Source organism: Bos javanicus, chromosome 3 (genome assembly GCF_032452875.1).
Source record: "Bos javanicus breed banteng chromosome 3, ARS-OSU_banteng_1.0, whole genome shotgun sequence".
Lineage (NCBI taxonomy): Eukaryota > Metazoa > Chordata > Mammalia > Artiodactyla > Bovidae > Bos > Bos javanicus.
The window spans coordinates 83,277,629-83,299,014 of record NC_083870.1 but is presented as its reverse complement, the minus strand read 5'-3'; the positions used below and the strand labels follow the sequence as shown (position 1 = coordinate 83,299,014).

The 21,386-nt window shown below is 36.7% G+C and overlaps 1 protein-coding gene across 8 annotated transcripts in view; it reads right to left on the bottom strand.

The window, feature by feature from the left end:
• Positions 1–21,386, bottom strand: part of DOCK7 (dedicator of cytokinesis 7) — a 203,101-nt gene that overhangs the window by 39,301 nt on the left and 142,414 nt on the right. For all 8 annotated transcript variants that reach the window (XM_061411749.1, XM_061411751.1, XM_061411750.1 and 5 more), the window contains 9 exons: positions 21,251–21,386; positions 17,681–17,777; positions 14,840–14,936; positions 14,395–14,529; positions 13,292–13,444; positions 6,776–6,934; positions 6,032–6,132; positions 4,061–4,253; positions 1,979–2,122 (listed from right to left, as the gene is read on the bottom strand). In XM_061411749.1, coding sequence (XP_061267733.1) covers positions 1,979–2,122; positions 4,061–4,253; positions 6,032–6,132; positions 6,776–6,934; positions 13,292–13,444; positions 14,395–14,529; positions 14,840–14,936; positions 17,681–17,777; positions 21,251–21,386 — 1,215 coding nt within the window. The remainder of the gene's footprint in view (positions 1–1,978; positions 2,123–4,060; positions 4,254–6,031; positions 6,133–6,775; positions 6,935–13,291; positions 13,445–14,394; positions 14,530–14,839; positions 14,937–17,680; positions 17,778–21,250) is intronic.

The window sequence follows — 21,386 nt, the reverse complement described above, 5'->3', positions numbered from 1 at the left end:
CTTAACTAAAATAAATGTGTGTATGTGTGTGTCCTTATATGTGCATATAAACTTTTGCAGAAACAAATTCAGAGCAGAGACATAGAAACCCAATTACTACAAGTCACAGATACACAAATATCACATAAACCTATTGCTTCCTAGGACACTAATATTATTAACTTTCCCCAAATATTAAATTGGCACAGAAAATCTTAAGGGAACTCTCCTATGGAAAAATCACTGATCTTTAACAAAACGTAAGAAGATTCTGAGCCACCAGATTTTATTCAAGTAGGCGTTTTGGTTTACTAGTGGTTGGCCAAGTGTTGCTCTGATTATAATCAGAGTGAGTGACAAAACATGCTTATACTGCTATCCCCTTTTCTTGTAATGGATTGGTGGCTGTGGTGAAGGAAAAGAGATATTTTCCAAGAGTCACTAAGTTCCCATTGCTTCACAAATCAGCATTTTCCCAAGAAAATAAACATATGGTTCTTATATTTTCTAGTCAGTTCACAGGAGTATATTTAAGCAATCATGTAGCTGCAATAGTAAAATATATTCAGTTTAACTAAAATATCCCAGTAATTATTTTAATTAATATTAAATAGATAAACTGAAAAAGAATGAAATTCATAATTAAATGCTATTGCAAAATAAAGGCTTCTGTAACATAAGCCACTGTAACCCAATCTAAATTCACTGCTGTGAATTATTAAAATTACACACATATACAGAGAATATTCCATTACTAGTAAAAACTTTTTTCCCTACTAGTTCAGATCCCTTAAACTGAAGCTCAAGGAATAGAGATCTGGGAATGGAATCAGGACAATCAAGGTCTTCAAAAACAAGAAATTTTAAAGAGGACAAACACCTAATGTTCTTTGAGTCTCAGAATCATTTTTACATGAGTTACTTCTAAGTGCCTATAATGATGAGAGGATGGTAACAGCAAACGTACTAAAACTTACTTGGAGCCAGACACTGTGATTAGCACTTTACATAGGTTAATTCATTTAATCCTGACAGCAGTCCTTGAAGTACATACTATTATTAGATGCATTTAATGGATAAGAAAAGTAAGGCCCCGCTAGGTTGAGTAATTTGTGCCTAAAGTGCTTTAACTATTAAGTGCTTAACTAATAAGATGGCAGAGAAAGGGGCTAGACGCCTCCTAAATAGATACCCATAACCAACATATTGCTGGGTAGGGTTAAGGCCAGGAGAAGCAACAACCGATTCCCAATAACAGTACAATGGGGAAGTAATGACTATTACTTAACTACATCAGGAAACAGTACTTTACATCAGGCTTCCCTTTTACCCTAACATGGACCTCACTGTCTTGCAAACCTTGGTGCTGGGACACTGAACACTCATCAGAAAACTCACAGAAAGGAGGTGATGCTATCAACATGGCTCAAGAAAGTAAGCAAGGATTCAGCAAGCTATTTTTTTTCCTTCACCAATAAATATCGCATCTCTGATCCACATGACTGCTTCAATTCTTCATATACAGATGGGGAGGGACAAGGACTGGACTTCTAGCATGGTAGGGAAGTCAGACGAGGGATCTAGGACGTAGTTCATAAAGTTCCTGATACCACTTCAATGTCTACCCAATAGAGCTCATTATGCCAACAAACTGGTGAGAGGCCATAACTTTCCTGAGCACCAGAGGCTTTTTTAAGGTTTTAGAAAATGTTTGGTGGTAAAAGTTTTCTTTAAAAAAAAAACAAAACTCTTATAGACTAAGTGCTGGTTCCCAAACAAGCAGATGAAAAACACTGAAGGAAGTGACAGACTATTAAAATAAAAAGGAATAAGCAATGATGAATGTGAAAAGAAAATCCATTACTAGAGAGTTCTTAATATATTTAGAGAAAATTATCATAAATGAAAAGCACAGTCATAAGCAGAAAGCATCAATATACATGTCACTAATAACTAAGAAGTACATAATTGTGGGAAGAAATGAACAAGAGTCATCTACCATAGAGAAAGAAGCAGCTGCTTGTTCCAGTAATCCCACAAGTCCTGACTCAGTAAAGTACTTTCCAGAGCAGATACCTTCTTCATCTGGAGATACCACGTCATCTGAGACTGCAGATTCTTCTAAAACATTAGAGGAAATATTCTAGGAGGAAAAAAATGTTTAGGTTTGTGAAATGGAATTAATTTATTAACATGAATGATATATACGAAGTAATTGAAGATGAAATACAGCTATAGGCTTATTAAAAAAAGGGGGGGGTAGTCAATGCAAAGCTAACAGACAAATCTCCAAAAACTTCTTGTATTGTGAAGATGACAATAAAATGTAACACCACTGCTATCTAACTTTTCCATTAATAAAAAGTTCTAAGAAAATTTTTAAAAATCATGGGCTAAGGAAAATTGTAATATGACATAGAACACCTAAAGTGACTTAAACAGTGTTTATTTTTAATTTAATTGATGTTGTTAAAACTCCCTATCAGGGAAACTGAGATACAAAAATGGTCTCAAGGGTTGCCTGCTGCTGCTGCGGCTGCTCCTAAGTCGCTTTAGTCATGTCTGACTCTGTGCGACCCCATAGATGGCAGCCCGCCAGGCCCCGCCGTCCCTGGGATTCTCCAGGCAAGAACACTGGAGTGGGTGGCCATTTCCTTCTCCAATGCATGAAAGTGAAAAGTGAAAGTGAAGTGGCTCAGTCGTGTCCGACTCTCAGCGACCACATGGACTGCAACCTACCAGGCTCCTCCGTCCATGGGATTTTCCAGGCAAGAGTACTGGAGTGGGTTGCCATTGCCTTCTCCCAAGGGTTGCCTTCTAAGTCGCTTCAGTCGTGTCCGACTCTGTGCGACCCCATAGACAGCAACCCAACGGGCTCCCCCGTCCCTGGGAGTCTCCTGGCAAGAACACTGGAGTGGGTTGCCATTTCCTTCTCCAATGCATGAAAGTGAAAAGTGAAGTCGTTCAGTCGTGTCTCACTCCCAGTGACTCCATGGACTGCAGCCTACCAGGCTCCTCCGTTCATGGGATTTTCCAGGCAAGAGTACCAGTGTTGGGTGCCATTGCCAAGGGTTGCCTAACATACATCAAATTAATGAAAACACTCAGGTATAATAAAAAGCCCTCTTATCCAACGAGATTGGGATCTGTCATTACTTCTGAAAAGGAAATGATACATACATACCTTAAATATTTTATTTGAACCTAGATAGTCACACATTTGTCAATTTCTTGAAGTAGATCTAAGGCCTTTTCTTTGTGCATGGGTCTCAAGATCAGAGTTCCATGTAATCTCTTTTGACTAAATACCCACAGTGTAACCTCCATTTAAGATTTTCAATTTTGGTTTCTTTAGAGTAAAAACTTGAACTTAAGAGATTATCAAATTATCCTAGATTTCTTGGAGATTTTCCCTCAATCTTTTTCTATTTGTCTTGATCTCTTTGCAAAATATTCAGCTTATTAATAATTTTCATGGAAACAATAACTCACTTTCTTTTTGTATGTTGATTTATCAGAGAACATAATATTTAAATAATTTTTATAACTTCCCATAACTGGAATTAAGAGGCTTTGAAGAAAAGAAAAGCATAATTGACTCTTGGTAGACAAAGAATTCAGCCAGTGGGTCAGAGGTATGTAGCCCTACTAGAGCATAAACTATCATCTCTGAGTCATATCTTAGCATATTTTATATAAGCATAAATTATGGAGAATGCTGGTTTACCTGGTATTTTAATTAAAAGCCAATGAAGAGTGTCCACTATCCTGATTTTCAATATTTTGAATGTATTTCATAGATGCTATGAAGTCCATAGCATGCTATGGCCCATGCTATGAAGGCAAAGAGAATAAATATACTTTACACAGCACTGATAATGTACAGGTAAGAAAACATGGAAGAGAATTAACAAGAAATACTCTTTAAAAACATATTAATGAAAGTGATAGTGAAATATTAATTCTTCTTGTGAAGCATCACTTTCAGTCTGTGCTTTCATTATAAGCTAAATGAATATAAACAGCAGTGAGAAAAGTTAAATCCAAAAAAGGACATACCTTGATTAAGGCAGATTCCTACCTGAAATGTTACACATCCCACGGGAAGATACTTCCGGTCCTCCAACATGCTCAGATATTCAGCGACAAGCGCTGCTGAGTGAACGAGGCACTGGGCAGCTTCAGCATGATTGCTGCGCTCCGAGTGTTTGCCAGCCATGTTCTGCAACCAGGTCAGCCGCAGATCTGGAGAGGTCTGGTAGCCCTTGGCAATTCTAGTTACAACAGAAATTCTCAATTAGCATTTGCTTCCTAATCTGGAAGGGAGTTCTAATTGCTTGTTTAGTGTGTAGGCTTCTATTACTGAACACAACCTATCAAGACAAGTTTTTGGGTGGTATGAACATGGCTTTTGAGTGTGCTTAGAGAAATAATTGTGGGCCCATGGAATGGTGAGTATCAGGTTTTTTTTGCAGGGGTAGGGGAAGCTTAAAAAAAAAAGATATTTTATATGAAAATCTGCCCTTTAAGGAAACAATCAGTAATGGAACATTTAGGAATTTACATGTTTATTATGGGGCTCTAAATAAGTTTTATATTCAAGGAAAAAATTTATAAAAGATTCTTTCCTTGTATCATCTTAATTTTAAAGGAAATATTTCATTCTTGTCTTTAAGAAACTCCAAAACTGTAAAAAATGAAGGTCAAATGGCAAAGAAAAAGTCAAGCTTTACTTATATCTTTGAAGACACAATAGGAATTACAAAATTCTAAAAATACCCAATAAAAGGAAAGTTATGAAAGAAACCTAGATAGCATATTCAAAAGCAGAGACATTACTTTGTCAACAAAGGTTCGTCTAGTCAAGGCTATGGTTTTTCCTGTGGTCATGTATGGATGTGAGAGTTGGACTGTGAAGAAGGCTGAGCGTCAAAGAATTGATGCTTTTGAACTGTGGTGTTGGAGAAGACTCTTGAGAGTCCCTTGGACTGCAAGGAGATCCAACCAGTCCATTCTGAAGGAGATCAGCCCTGGGATTTCTTTGGAAGGAATGATGCTAAAGCTGAAACTCCAGTACTTTGGCCACCTCATGCCAAGAGTTGACTCATTGGAAAAGACTCTGATGCTGGGAGGGATTGGGGGCAGGAGGAGAAGGGGACGACAGAGGATGAGATGGCTGGATGGCATCACTGACTTGATGGACGTGAGTCTGAGTGAACTCCGGGAGTTGGTGATGGACAGGGAGGCCTGGCGTGCTGCGATTCATGGGGTCGCAAAGAGTCAGACATGACTGAGTGACTGATCTGATCTGATCTGATCTGATAGGCAAAAACCATGTCTAACATTAGTAAAATTAATGTTGTAATAAAGTATTAAAACACTATGTTTTCTTCTTAAAGAACTAATTTTTACATTTAAAACGTGGGTCTTCAGCCTTCGTAGGAACTCTAGGGCCCAGGATGCCAAGGTCTTAACTATGTCATTATTTTAAAAATCTTGTTTTTGATAATCAATAAATACACTGAACAATTATTCATAATTCTTAAAAGAAGTGTCATAGGGGATCTGATAAAGCACATTTTGATTTTTAATTACCATTACCATGCCTTGCTAAGTCGCTTCAGTCATGTCTGACTCTTTGCATCCCATGGACCATAGCCTGCCAGGCTACTCTGTCCATGGGATTCCCCAGGCAAGAATATACTGGAGGGGTTTTAATTACCGTTAGAAAATGACAAATAATTTTTGTATTCTTGTAAACTCATGTTTTCTGTGTATCATATTAACTTAAGCCCCATTATACAAGACATAGGGCTTCCCAGGTGGCTCAGTGGTAAAAAGTCCATCTGCTATTGCAGGAGATGTGGGTTTGATCCCTGGGTCAGGAATTTAACTTGGAAAGGGAAATGGCAGCCCACTCCAGTATTCTTGCCTGGAAAATCCCATGGACAGAGGAGCCTGCTGGGCTACAGTCCATGGGGTCAAAAAAGAGGTGGACACAGCTAAGCAGCTAAAAACAATACAAGGTATAAGTGAATTAAACAAATGCTACCTGTACATTAGATCAATTAACATTTCAGGATCCTCCTGGTGTTCCTTCATTTTAACAGTATCAGAAAGGATCATATGGAGATTAAAAACCAAATCTTGAACCTGTAGCAGAGAATTACATGAAAAACATTCTTCAGCTGTCATTTATTCACAACCATTAAATTAGTTTGAAAGATATTTCAGATTTGAAATCTAAAGCTTTCAAAACAAACAATTTTGATGAAGTTTTTTAGAGTGTGGGTATGCTGAAGTAAGATGGGCAAGGAGTAAATTTTACACAAATTCATCAGCAAACTATTTTTTCACTTCTCTCACCCAGAAACAAGTAGAACTACTAGTAGAAATAAAAAACATATACGAATATAAAGAATACAAAACAAAATTCTTTCTGATTTTCAGATTTTCTCAAAAGGTAGTTTCTATAAACTTAGTTTTTGAGGCAAACTACTGTTTCACAAATCAGTGGGAACACTTTCATCATAAAGTTTTTTGTTTATCCATACTGACTAAGTCTAGTGTTCTTTCTGGTACAAATTCACAGAATTAAACACCAAAAATATTAACCATTATGAGAAGGAAGGGTGGCTTATTAAAACACAGAGATTCAGTCCTATCTATGACACATATGGATCTAAAGAAAAATATAGGTTCTGCCAGGAAAAACTAAAGTTTGATTTAACAATTTGGGAAATGCCTATTTACAATTCCTATTTCAGTTCATGCTGTAAAAAGTAGCATTTCTGACCTGATCAGGAAATGTTGTTTCCCTCAATTCCAAATCTTCTTCAGCATATGTCAGTATAGTCTTTAAAGAACGTCTTAAGAATTCTTCATTAAAATTCTGAGATGTGCCCACCAAGGAAGACAGTGACATGGTTACCTGCATTTTAACCCTGGCGAAATTCTGTAACAGAGAAATTGTCAAGCAAATATTTAATAAAGGAAAGCTTAAAGGGGAAGTGTCTATTTTTTTTAACTTCCTATAAAGAAAAAGTTAGTATAAAACATCATTCTAGGAAAAATATTTTTGAAAAAGTAATGAAATGACCTGCCTCTTGAGAAATTTGTATGCAGGTCAGGAAGCAACAGTTAGAACTGGACATGAAACAACAGACTGGTTCCAAATAGGAAAAGGAATACGTCAAGGCTGTATATTGTCACCCTGCTTATTTAACTTATATGCAGAGTACATCATGAGAAATGCTGGACTAGAAGAAACCCAAGCTGGAATCAAGATTGCCAGGAGAAATTCAATAACCTCAGATATGCAGATGACACCACCCTTATGGCAGAAAGTGAAGAAGAACTAAAGAGCCTCTTGATGAAAGTGAAAGTGGAGAGTGAGAAAGTTGGCTTAAAGCTCAACATTCACAAAACGAAGATCATGGCATCTGGTCCCATCACTTCATGGGAAATAGATGGGGAAACAGTGGAAACAGTGTCAGACTTTATTTTTGGGGGCTCCAAAATCACTGCAGATGGTGACTGCAGCCATGAAATTAAAAGACACTTACTCCTTGGAAGGAAAGTTATGACCAACCTAGATAGCATATTGAAAAGCAGAGACATTACTTTGCCAACAAAGGTCCATCTAGTCAAGGCTATGGTTTTTTCTGTGGTCATGTATGGATGTGAGAGTTGGACTGTGAAGAAGGCTGAGCGCTGAAGAACTGATGCTTTTGAACTGTGGTGTTGGAGAAGACTCTTGAGAGTCCCCTGGACTGCGGGGACATCCAACCAGTCCATTCTGAAGGAGATCAGCCCTGGGATTTCTTTGGAAGGAATGATGCTAAAGCTGAAACTCCAGTACTTTGGCCACCTCATGCCAAGAGTTGACTCACTGGAAAAGACTCTGATGCTGGAAGGGATTGGGGGCAGGAGGAGAAGGGAATGACAGAGGATGAGATGGCGGGATAGCATCACTGACTCGATCGATGGATGTGAGTCTGAGTGAACTCCGGGAGCTGGTGATGGACAGGGAGGCCTGGCATGCTGTGATTCATGGGGTCACAAAGAGTTGGACATGACTGAGCAACTGAACTGAACTGAACTGAATGAAATGTGTAATACTGAAATCCTGTTTTTAAATGGACATTAAGCTTAGAATCTTCCTGTGATAACAGCCTACAAAACAAGGTTGAAAAAAAAATTGTGGGTTAGACTTGAATTAGAAGTTGTGCCTAGACTTTACATTGACCTTCTATGTTGCTGCTGCTGCTACTGCTAAGTCGCTTCAGTTGTGTCCGACTCTGTGCAACCCCGTAGATGGCAGCCCACCAGGCTCCCCCGTCCCTGGGATTCTCTAGGCAAGAACACTGGAGTGGGTTGCCATTTCCTTCTCCAATGCATGAAAGTGAAAAGTGAAAGTGAAGTCGCTCAGTCGTGTCCAACTCTCAGCGACCCCATGGACTGCAGCCCACCAGGCTCCTCCGTCCATTGGATTTTCCAGGCAAGAGTACTGGAGTGGGGTGCCATCGCCTTCTCCGACCTTCTATGAGGTATATGTTATTAACAATAACACCATTTTTACAGATGACGTTAAAGAACTTGACCAACATCACAAAATTCTTAAGTGTCAGATGTGGTCACTACACTCTACCTGATTTAATTATGTCCACTGTTATGATAAAAGTATAACTTAAGTCATATCCTGTACAAAGTAACGTAAAGGTATATTCTTTGGAATGATGACTGTAAGAGTTTACATTCTTCCTTTTTTAGTGTAAATTCATTTCCATTTCACTATTCCCCAGTATGAAACCACTTTTAAGAGGTTATCAGTGACAACCTTTGTTGTTGTTCAGTCCCTAAGTGGTGTCCACCTCTTTGCAACCCCAAGAACTGCAGCATGACAGGCTTTCCTGTCCTTCATTATCTCCTGGAGCTTGCTCAAACTCATGTCAATTGAGTTAGGGAGTGATGCCCTCCAACCATCTCATCCTCTGTCATCCCTTTCTCCCCCTGCCTAAAATCTTTCCCAGAATCAGGGTCTCTTTCAATGAGTTGGCTCTTCCCATCAGGTGGCCAAACTATTGGAGCTTCAGGTTCAATTTCTCCAGCACCACAGCTCGAAGACATCAATTCCTCAGCATTCAGCCTTCTTTATTGTCCACCTCTCACATCTGTACATGACTACTGGAAAAACCATAGCTTTGACTATATGGACCTTTCCAGGCAAAGAAATGGCTCTGCTTTTTAATAGGCTGTCTAGGTTTGACATTACTTTTCTTCCAAGGAGCAAGTATCTTTTAATTTTGAGGCTGCACTCACCACCCACAGTGATTTGGAGCCCAAGAAAATGAAGTCTGTCCTATTGATTAAATAAATGGTGCTACTATTGCAGTCAGTCACACAGGCCCCAAACCAGGAGTCATTCCATAGCCATTCTGCCCATTCATTACTCATACTATAAACTCAATCTACATCATCTAATCTGTGTCAATCTGTTCTTTCTCCATTCTCAATGCCATTGCTTTACTTTATGCCCTTATCATTTCTTACCTGGATTACTCCAATAACTTCCTAAGCAATCTTTCTTTTTCCTTACCCCCTAAGTAGCATCAGGGAAATTTTTGTAAAATGTAAATCTGAATGTACATTTCAGCCTTCTTCTTAAAATACTTTAATGGCTGCTCACAGCTTTTATTTTATCACAGCAGATAAAATTCATGTATTTGACCAAATAAACCTGCCAAACTACATGGTTGGAACTGAGTACAGTGATAAACAGGTATCTGTCCTATGACAGCTTAGTCTAAACATTTCAATTACAATTTTATCTTTTATTACTCTCTCTTTGAGCCATAATAATTAAGAAGCGCTAAAAAAGTTTCCTTCTCTGTTTGCCTGTTTCCTTCTCTCGTCTCAATGCCTTTCAAATTACATACGTGCCGTTTTTGTTACCTAAAAAGTCTACCCACTACTTCTCTATCTGCATGGGCAATTCTTCATCCTTAGTTCAAGCATCTCCTCTTTCGGAAACCCTCCTTGAGAGCTCTTTTTCTCTGTGCTTATATAGTCCCCTGTGCTTACCTCTCAGTGTATGAACAGCAAATACATACTGAACATTTGCTCAGAGCCAGTTACTGATATAATAAGTGTGTTACCTAACATTAATTTATATAATCCTCACAAAACCATCTAAAGTAGGTTCTTACTATTACTAGCTGAACATTACCTGTTCATCTCCTACCCTAGTAGATGCCAAGCTATTTTAAAATAAGTTTCCTTTTATCTATGTTTGCCTGATGCCTACCACAGTACCTAGAACACAATTCAATACATCTCTTGAATATACAATCTGTATAAAATCATGTCAGGTATAAATCACCTATTTCTTTTTAGAGGTACTACATGACATTGACCGGAGAAGGCAATGGCACCCCACTCCAGTACTCTTGCCTGGAAAATCCCACGGATGGAGGAGCCTGGTGGACTACAGTCCATGGGGTCGCTAGGAATGGATATGACTGAGCAACTTTCACTTTCACTTTTCACTTTCACGCATTGGAGAAGGAAATGGCAACCCACTCCAGTGTTCTTGCCTGGAGAATCCCAGGGACGGGGGAGCCTGGTGGGCTGCCGTCTACGGGGTCACACAGAATCGGACACGACTGAAGTGACTTAGCAGCAGCAGCACATGACATTAACATGATAAATTATCCATTTTTAATCCTCCTGTATTAATATAAAGCTTTCCTAAAATAACGGAGGAAAACTCCAAGTGTAGTCAAATTTTAGGGACTCATTTCCAAAACTAAATAAGATCTATAAAGTAACTAGATTCTTTGTTCTGAATTAGGAGAGAAGACTTGGCTTCCAGTAAAAATAGGACAGTGTGAGATAGCAAGTTCCTATTCTTCTGCATTTCATATAAAAATAAAAGACGAATAGAAAAAAAAGTTCATAAACTCTATTTCAGCAAAATGAGGAGACTGATATAATCTACACAGTATAAAAATGCATAATGGCTGCCAAGACAAGCTAAATAGGAAGCAGCTTCAATGGAAGGTAAGGAGGGGATAGCAAATAGTGAGGAATCCTAGGGTGCAGATATAAGAAATAATGGGAAAAACACTTCTTTTAAATTTAAATAAGAAACTCACTTTGAAGTGATAAAACTATCTGTCTTGAGGAAAAAACAACCAAAAAATCTCATAGGGCTGGACAGAAATAGACTGTCCTACAAATACCTAGGCCAATATCAACCACTTCATTCTATGCTGAGTAACAAAAAGGTAAAGAAGATCAGTGAAATACCAGATAAAGAATACTTAATAGGAAAATGTGGTCATGAAACAGATGAAAATTCTAATTAAAATATTTTACTTTGAATTATAAAAAATTTATGAAGCCATTAACTTTAGGAAGGAAAAAAAAAACAGAAATATAAGGACTCAAGGGAAGCCACTGTGGTAGATAAGAACCAATACCCACTAGGCTGGTGACAATACTGCCTCCACTAAGAATGTATGATTAAAGAAATAGAGGACTGAAGGTACTACATAATTATAAAGGTAACCACTAAAGCAGTATAAACTTTAAGGCGAACTTACTATGTACAAGATGAAAATAACCAACAAATTTTTTAAGGAGAGGAGTGGGGAAGCATAACAGAATAATACAACACAAATGCAGGATATAGCTGATATAATAACAAGTATGAAAGGTTTAATTCAACTTAGAAACTGAATTACAAAGCAAAACCCAACTCTATGTTGTAGATGAGACACACATTTAAAATAAAGTGATTCAAAAAAGTGAAAAAGAAAGGACAGGCAAAGATAACCTGAGCCACATTCAAATTAGAAGGAAAGTAGAGGTCAATACTACACAAGGCAGAAGTCAGGTCAAAAATATAAAAATTTTAAATTAAGCCATCTCAGAGTCTTTTTCAATTCTAAAGGGAATAATTCATAGTAAGATACAATTGTTACGAATAGTAGTTATCAATATACCAAACAGTTACGAATATCACTTTACCAAATAAGACCAAAAGGAGAAATAGACAATATGTAGGCTTTAAATCATCTCCTTTAGTCAACCAAAGAGACGAAAATAAAGTACCCCTTCTTTTTAAATGCTTGTGTAACACATTTATAAAAACATTTTATGTTTGAATACACAAACACACACATCCACAGTACCAAAATGGAGACATATTAATTGTACTATGATCACTCTGCAGTAAAACTAAAAATTACTGGGAATTCCCTGGCAGTCCAATGGTTAGGACTCCACGCTTTCACTACTGAGGGCCTGGGTTCAAGCTTGGTTGGGAACTAAGATCCTGCAAGCCACAGGATAGCCAGAAAACAAACAAAAACCAAAAATTATCATCAAAACTTTTAAACTCTGTAAGGAAATCAAACCAGTAAATCTCAAAGGAAATCAATCCTGAATATTCATTGGAAGGACTGATGCTGAAGCTGAAGCTCCAATACTCTGGCCACCTGATGCGAAGAGCTGACTCATTAGAGAAGACCCTGATGGTGGGAGAAATTGAAGGCAGGAGGAGAACGGGATGACAGAGGAAGAGGTGGTTTGATGGCATCATCGACTCAATGAACATCAGTTTGAGCAAGCTCCGGGAGATGGTGAAGGACAGGGAAGCCTGGTCCATGGGGTCGCAAAGAGTAGGACATTACTGCGCAACTAAACATCATCATCATCAAAACTTTAAAACTTCAGGTTAAAATGAAAATACAAAGTAAAATTACAAAATATGTATTGAATAGAAACCAAGAATACTAAAAATACTAGGTATTAGAACCAATGAGACATCAAAAGAGCACAATGCAATATTCTAGACCTTAAATAATTACATGAGTAAGAATAAAGGAACTAAACATTAAACTCAAAAACCTAGGAAAAATACAACACATAAATCTATAATCAAATAAAAAACCATAAATGAAGACATGGAATTCTTATAAGACTGGCATATAATCATGAAATACTGAGCAAAGATGTTTAAACTTAATTTTTCTTATTACTTTCACTTCACTTAATGATAATAATTACAATTTATAGTCGCTCAACATACACTTGTAGTTTAAATCTGTACTATTATACGTTATTCTTAGTATACAAAATAAAACTGGAAATTTGGATTTTTATGTTATCCCCAGAATGAGAAAAAGAAATAGTCTTAAGATTAGACTCAAAATGCTATCATCTCCCTAAACCCACTTAATAGATACCTACAGAAGTTATAGTTCATTATGAATCCAAAGATACAATCCTACAATGAAACACTTACATTCCCAATCTCAAAGTTCTGTCTCATAAGCAGGTAAAGGGAGGCACTAGCATGTGACCGTATGGTACTGATGCTGCTGCTACAGTGCCGCAGAAGCCGGAGGCAGAGGTCAGCACACTGCTCTGTTTCTTCTTCAAACAAGAGCTCAGGGAACTGTAAAGAAACAATACCACCACTGAATTTAGGTAGCAGGAGCTTCACATATATGTTAATATAACCTGATGAAGAGATTTGTTAGTTTAGCCCGGGAACTGAAAGCATGTTTAAGAGAGAATATTTGCTGCTGGTTAATAAAATGGACCAGAGAACTAGACAGACTGGGTTCGAATATGGACTATGTTAGTACTGTGACCTTGGACAGGTTTTCTCTTCCATAAAATGGGCCTAATAATACTACCTATGTGGGACTGTAAGACTACCTTAGATTAGATAATGTGAATAAAACACGTACTATAGTAACACACAATAAGTCAATGATAAAATTTTTTATTAATTTTTATTGAAATATAGTTGCTTTACAATATTGTTAGTTTTTTGCTGCACAGCGTGAAATGTTCTTACTATTACAAAATGGTATATGTTATCTTCACTGGCTAAGTTTCATCTTATAAGATGACTAAGATGAAATAGATACCTTCAAGATTAAGAATGTAGATTTTCAGAGGAAAACAAACACAGGAAATAAATATTTGAAGTAGTTAAACAAACAAAACAAGTACTTTTCTTTCCATTTACCTAGGATAAGCTAATTTCAATGGACTGAACAACTGACACACTAATTCTTGATAATTCACATCAATAAGAAATAGATAAGATGAACACACAAAAAGCCCAATATTTAAAACAGGCTATTAATTTCAGGCCCTTCTCCACATCAGAACCACTCTTTGTTTTTTTTTTCAATCCAGAAAACAGGTTAAAGGTAGTCCAAATAAGAAAGAAATAAACAGTAGAGGAAAGGCGAAGAAGAATCAAGTCTTAGGTTATTACTAAAATTTTATCTATAAATATATTTAAGATAGAATCAATGAATGCATCAAGTGATCGTAGACAATGTTAGTAAAGAAAGGTCTGACAAGACAGCAGGCACAAAAATAACCCACCTTGGAAACCAGGGCTCTCTGGGTGGCAAAACAGTGCTGCAGATACACTGCACTTTGGTTACAGGCCATGCTGTGCAGAAGCACTTTTAGCACCCCACCAAGGATGCTCTCTTTGGATTCTGTCACAGAGACTGTCTGCAATTGTAAAGCAGAGATGTTAACTGTGATCTGGTTAGAGATAGAATATGTAAAAATTAACACATAAAAATTGTAATAGGAAAAAGATAATGTAAGATCTACAAGCTCCTTAAGGAAAAGAAGCTGCAAGGGATTTTGATAAGAAAAGGGGAATCTAGAATTTAAATGAGAAAAAAAGAGGAGCAAGAACATAACTTTTAGGATCTACTGATATGCAAATATAATTATATGGTTCAATAAATACTTTTCCCCAACCCTAACTTACCAAATCTATACTAGTTTAAATTCCTCTAATTAGTGTTTTTACCTGAACAACAATCTCTAATGTATCCAAAATGATTAGATTTGCTTCAGTAGCCAGATTGCCATCAATCAGTGCTTCGTGTTCAATCTCTGCTCTTGACCTAAAACAAAAGATTAGAAAAAATTATACTTTATCTTTTAGAAAATCCAATAGATCTGAAATTCACAAAATACTTAAAGATGCACAGAAATTTAAAAAAACCTTGGAATCATTTTTCTTTTTCAGGGGGAGAGTTTTTCCAATAGTTGCCCGAGTGCAAAGTTATTAAGTGACTAAGGAAAAATATTCTGCATGTTTAAAAATGTTTTGTTTTAATCTACATTTGTCAAACATGCCAATACAGACTTTCTCACCCCGTTACAGTACTACAGTGCCACTAAAGGCATAAACACTTAGCTTTCAGAGCGAGTTACAGCAAACACAGGAAAACATTGTTGTGTTCTACACGGCACAGACACTAGGTGGTGCTATATAGGCTTGTATTTAGGGCTGCTTCCATGTAAGGCAGTACCCGAAATGTTTAGTACTCATGTTACCATTGCAAGGATTTTCAACATATTTATTTAGGATAACAGAACTTTCTTAAAAATAAAGTTTTGTCTAATTTTCCCAAATTTCTGATACAAAAGTTTTAATACGGAAAATGAGTAACTCTTCAGTGAGATTCTGGATGGAATTACTCATTAGAAATAAAACTTGATGTAATAAACTGGTTTACTTGAATACTAATATTTACAAAAGTATTATTTAATTAAAATTTAATGACTATATGCGATTTATGAGTAAAGTTGACATTTCAATCACAATGCATATATGGAAACTACATCCAAATAGACCAAAAAATATATATATAAATCAAAGCAAAAATACAAGGACACATTAAATACTAACTTTTCAAAGTTAGCTATTAATTAAAGTCTGAATCTTTATTACTACCACTAAAGAGAACAGTTTATGAATTTACATTTTATAAATTTAAGGAGAAAATACAACATTAGAATTAAATTGGAAAAGAAATATAATGTTCAAACTTAAAATTCCAGTGAGATTTTGTGAAGACACATGAAAAACAAGATGTTTAAACCAAAAGAATCAGGAAAATACCAAAAAGAAAAACGGCTTCCTTAAAACAAAGTAAGATAAGCAGAGAGAACACATAACACAAGTGCAGAAGTAAAGCAATATACTAACAACATAGTATTTCAGTGCTTTGTGATTTTTAAAAAACACAATACATATGGAAAAATAATTAAAGAAATGGACTTGGACAAAAAGACAGAAAAGCAGACATTCAAACTTAAAAAATTTTTAACACAGTTATATACAGCATCTGCTCTGGTCCAAGTATGTGTCTTTCCTGCCAAATTCATACAATGAAAATCTAATGCCTAAGGTAATGGTGTTAGGAGGTGCAGCTTTTGGAAGGTGATTGGAAAATCAAGGCAGAGCCCTCATGAATGAGATTAATGGCTCTATAAAAGAAGCCCCTAGGAATTTCCTTGTCCTTAAACCATAAGGGAAAACAGCAAGAAGCCTATAAACCCAGAAAAGGGCCTTCACCAGATACTGAATCTGTTGGTGTAATGATCTTGAACTCCCCAGCCTTCAGAACTGTAAGAAATAAATTTCTGTTATTTAAAAGTGACCCAGTGCGTGTTATTTTGTCATAGCAGCCTGAAGAGACTAAGACAGTTTCTGACAATCCTCAACTTATCTATGTGGTACTGATCCTGCTGCTTCTGTCTCTGCTGGCTCCCATAGGGCCTTGCTTCCTGTGTTTTATGATTTTACTGTGGGACAGCTGATTTCCCTGGTAAAGAATCTGCCTGCCAAGCAGGAGATGTGAGTTCAATCCCTGGGTCAGGAAGATCCCCTGGAGAAGGAAACAGCAACCTTGTATTTTTGCCTAGGGAATTCCTACTTGCCTAGGAAATCCCATGGACAGAGGAGCCTCACAGGATGCAGTCCACAGGGCTGTAAAGAGTCAGACATGACTGAGCTACTGAGCATGTAGGAGAGCTAATATTTCTGAAAGCTTCTCTGTGAGAATCCTCTAAAGTTTGGACGGAAGATGGTTCTCAGGGTGACCAATTTAGGACAGGACTGGGGTGGGGGTCCCTGGGACATTCACTGCTAAAATTAAGAGTACTAGGCAAACCCAAATGAGTTGGTCACTATATTCTCAAAGTTTTAGGGGCCTATCAAGTTACCTGAGGGCCAATTTGAAATTAGAAATTATCAGGAAAAGATTGCAGCCCCCTGACACAATGCCAAGCAATTTTCAAGCCAAGCAATTTTACCTGTGGTTACCTGAGCAGTGAGAAGGGTTTATTTCCAGTTCCCCTTATGAAGATGCAGTCCTTTAGAATCCTGGACTCACAAAAGTGCATTTTAGGTTGTTTTTGGCAATAGAGTGGCCAGTTAGTGTACCTAGTTTGTCTCTATACTGGAAACAGAAGACTTGTAGTGTTTTGTCTTTAACTATATTTTAAGCTCTAAGAGAGCAAAGATTTTCTAATTTTTTATAATCCTTGAAATATTTAGTTTCAGTGTGACACCTAAAATAGTGACATTTCAAAAACAGTTGCTCAACCCATTTTCCAGGGGGGATTGTTAGGGAAAATAAGGTGACATTGAAATACGTAACCTTTAGCTTTACTATACCATATGAAAAATTCTTCCCCAAAATTGTTTTTAATCCAAAATGGAAAAATTAAATATAACTGTTCTGACTTCTAAAATTTGAATGCCTAATTATATAAAATAACACTAAAAGTAATCATTTTCCTCTTGCACTTGAAATTCAACAAGCCCATCAAAAAGATAAAATAGAAGGTTTATTACTTGTCAAGCTTCTCAGTGTTTTGACGCCAGTGAGTCATATCCTTTCTCCACCTCAGATTTTCTTGACTTCCAAAGGCACTTCCAGATGGGCTTCTCTCTGTCAAACAAATTTCAAAACTTTCTTTAAAAATGTTATTTCAGTTAGACCGCATTCATGTATATTTGCAACCATATAAGAAACACTACAGGGCTTCCCTGGTGGCTCAGTGGTAAAGAATCCACTTATCAGTGCAGGAGACATGGGTTTGGTTCCTGATCAAGGAAGATCCCACATGCTGCAGAGCAACTAAGCCCGCCACAACTGCTGAGCCTGCGCCCTAGAGCCCAGGAGCCGCAGCTACTGAGCCCACGTGCTGCACTACTGAGGGCTACTCGCCCCAGAGCCCGCACTCCACGCAAGAAAAGCCAGTGAAATGAGATGCTCACAAACCGCAACTGGAGAGTATCCCCTGCTCACCACGACTAGACAAAAGCCCATGCAGCATCGAAGTGCCCAGAACAGCCATAAATAAATAAATAAAATTTTAAAAAAGAAATACTACATAATGTTAATAATTTTATTAACACAGCCATTTTATCCTCCGTACAAGTGGAAAAATCTGACAATGGTGCTTTTTATTAAAAATTTTCACAACAATTACAGGATATATTTGCTAAATGTAATATAAAAAACCCAAACACTTTTTTAAATAAGCAAACTTTGAAATTCTGACTTTCTGAAAATCTTAACCATGGTTTATAAGACTATGCATGATATGATTTTATTTTCTCCACCTTTGTTTATACTACCTTTATCGTGTGTGCGTATGTGTAGTTTCAATACATATGCTCTTGATTTAGGATGTACACAACAGTGATTGCTCTTTTTACCTGATTGTTTTTCACATAAATTTTCACTGGCCAGTTATTCATCACCTCTGCTGAAAGGCCTTCCTCAACTTTCCACCACTTCCTTTCCTCTTAATTTACTTTATTTCTCTCCACAGCACTTATGACCACAAGAATAAAAGCTACAAATTAAGGAAGGTTCTGAAAGTAATTATTTCTTTTGGTCCACAGAAGGCAGGAGAGGAGAACAGAGGGGCTCTCCCCCAAGACAAACAGAAGGCAGAGTGAATGGTATGGGCTCCTTTAAGGGGCAGCAGCGGAGAAGTCACTGAGAATTGTGGAGAAATACATATATTTAAACAACGGAATCAAGTCATGACTTCAAGCTTTCAACTAGAAGACTAATCCTCCTCTTTGAAAAACAAGAGACTTTGGCTGGGAGGATGGAAAGTAAAATGAAAGTAAAAATGCAGAGTTCAAACAGAAATTTTAAAAATACTGAAAAACAAATATAATTTGACACACAATAAAGGATTAGTCCGGATATTCCTTCTGCTTTCCCTCCTTTTCCTTCTCTTTCTGTCCCTCTTTACTTCTTCAATTTTGAAACCTCTGTCTTTAAGGAATTTTGTGAAAGAAAGCAAAAAGATTTGTCTATCTTAAGACAGTTAACAAAATAAGTATCTGTGATCTATCTTCATTATTATCATTAACTTTATTTTTTTTTTCAGGAAACTTTCTCTCATCTCCTTAGTTAAGAACATCTATCATTAGGTGATCTAGCTTATTAAGTGTCCAAATATAAATAAGAATTGCAAACAGAATTATTTTAAGAAGATGAGAACTTCAATTATTTTTTTAAAGTGAGACACAATTGACATACAATATTATATTGGTTTCCAGTGTATAAAATAATGATGCAATACATGCATATATTACAAAATGATCATCACAAGTCTGGTTAACATCCATGACCATGAGTAGCCTCAAATGTTTTTCTCTTATGAAAAGAACTCTTATGATGTACTCGCTTTGCAACTTTCAAGTATACATTTGTTAACATGCTATAAGCTACATCTCTAGTACTTAAAGAATTTGAAAACTGTGAGTTTGTACCTTTTGACTCCCTTCACTCATTTTGTCCACCCCTACCCTGCACCTAACTCTTCCCTGTACCTATGAGTTTGGGGAAAGTGGGGTTTACTTGTGGTTTTACTTTTTTTAGCTTCCACATACAGAACTTCATTTCTTACATTTAAACAGTGGTAGCTGTCCAAAGACTACACGTTTAAAAATGTAACAAACATATTGTTAAAAGCTCCATTCCTTTCAACAGTAAGTCCTAGAAAGAGCTATGGTATAATATAAAGAACACTAAAATAGAAGTCAAAAGATCCTGGTTCTGTCACTTAGTTTATGACCTTAGGCAAGTTATTTACCTCTGAGAGTTTTATTTTAAAGATGAGGATAATTGTTTGTTAGGTTTGATATAATTAAATGACCTAGAAAGTTAATTTTCATACTTTATAGAGTTGTTGTCCGTATTAAATGAGTTAAAAGAAAATCAATAGGTACACGATATAAGCCAGGCGTGCTGCAGTCCATGGGGTCGCATAGAGTCAGACACAACTGAGCAACTGAACTGAACTGAAACTCTATACAACTAAAGTGAAAAAACAACACTATTAATTTCAAAGGCAAAAATTGTCTTATTCATTATTAAATTCCATACATGCATAGCATATACTTAAGTTTACCTAAATAAAAGATCATTAAGTTAAATGGCCAATCAAAAAACAACACATATAAAATATTCATGTAAACATACAATCACATTTTAAGTCAACAACATATATTGAGCTGTTAGCATATGTCATGTACACAGATGACTAAGCCATGTCCTTGACCTTAAGGTGTTTTCAGCAATAATACTACTTCACAATTTACGAAATGTTTACACACACACACACACACAGTCACCACAAAGATGATAAGATCAATTAGTTACACTACTTTTTAAAATCTCAAACCACCACAAGTGGATGAGGAAAGGGAAAGTGGGAAGATTAAGTGGTTGGCCAAGATTATATGGCTAATGGGTAGCAGACCAGGGATTAGAAACAGACTTCATATGCAACTAAATTATTTTCTCTTCCTGACACTTGAGATAGGCAATATCTTTGCCTTATCTATGGGATATATTAATTCACTGCAAAAGTAGGAAACTTTTAAGAGTACAAAGTCGTGTTACAAAGGATGTACAGCCAAGAGAGAACCACAATGTAAGCTATAGATTCTGTATGATAATAAGGCATCCGTGTAGGTTGATCAATTGTGATAAGCAATGGCAACTCCTATATGAAAACCTAATAATGAGGGGTGTCATGCATGTGTGAAGACAGAGGATAAATACGAAATATCTGTATTTTCAGCTCAATTTTTCTATGAAGCTAAAACTGCTCTTAAAAACACTTATTTTTTAAAATAAGGGAAACTATTAATAATCACACAAAGGTTAGAAGAACAAACTGAGATTATCCAGAGCAAACTGGAAATATGTTCACTCTAAATAGGAATTCTAACTTGCAAAGACATGGCTATTCAAGTTAATTCACAGCTACATTAAAACACTGTTTTAAAAGTGCAGAATTGTCACTGAAGACTTGCAAAAATGATCACTGTAATAGTGTTCAAGGAAACTGAAAACATTCTCACCAGAAGGAGAAGACATTGTGTACGTACCAAGCTGTCCTCGGCTTCGGCGCACCATTTCTTGCCTAGCACCTATGCTTCCAAGAATAGCTTCCTCAAGCTTTGCTCTCATGTCTTTTGATTTCTTAAAGGTCAAACTATTCATTCTTTCAAATACTTTCTTTCC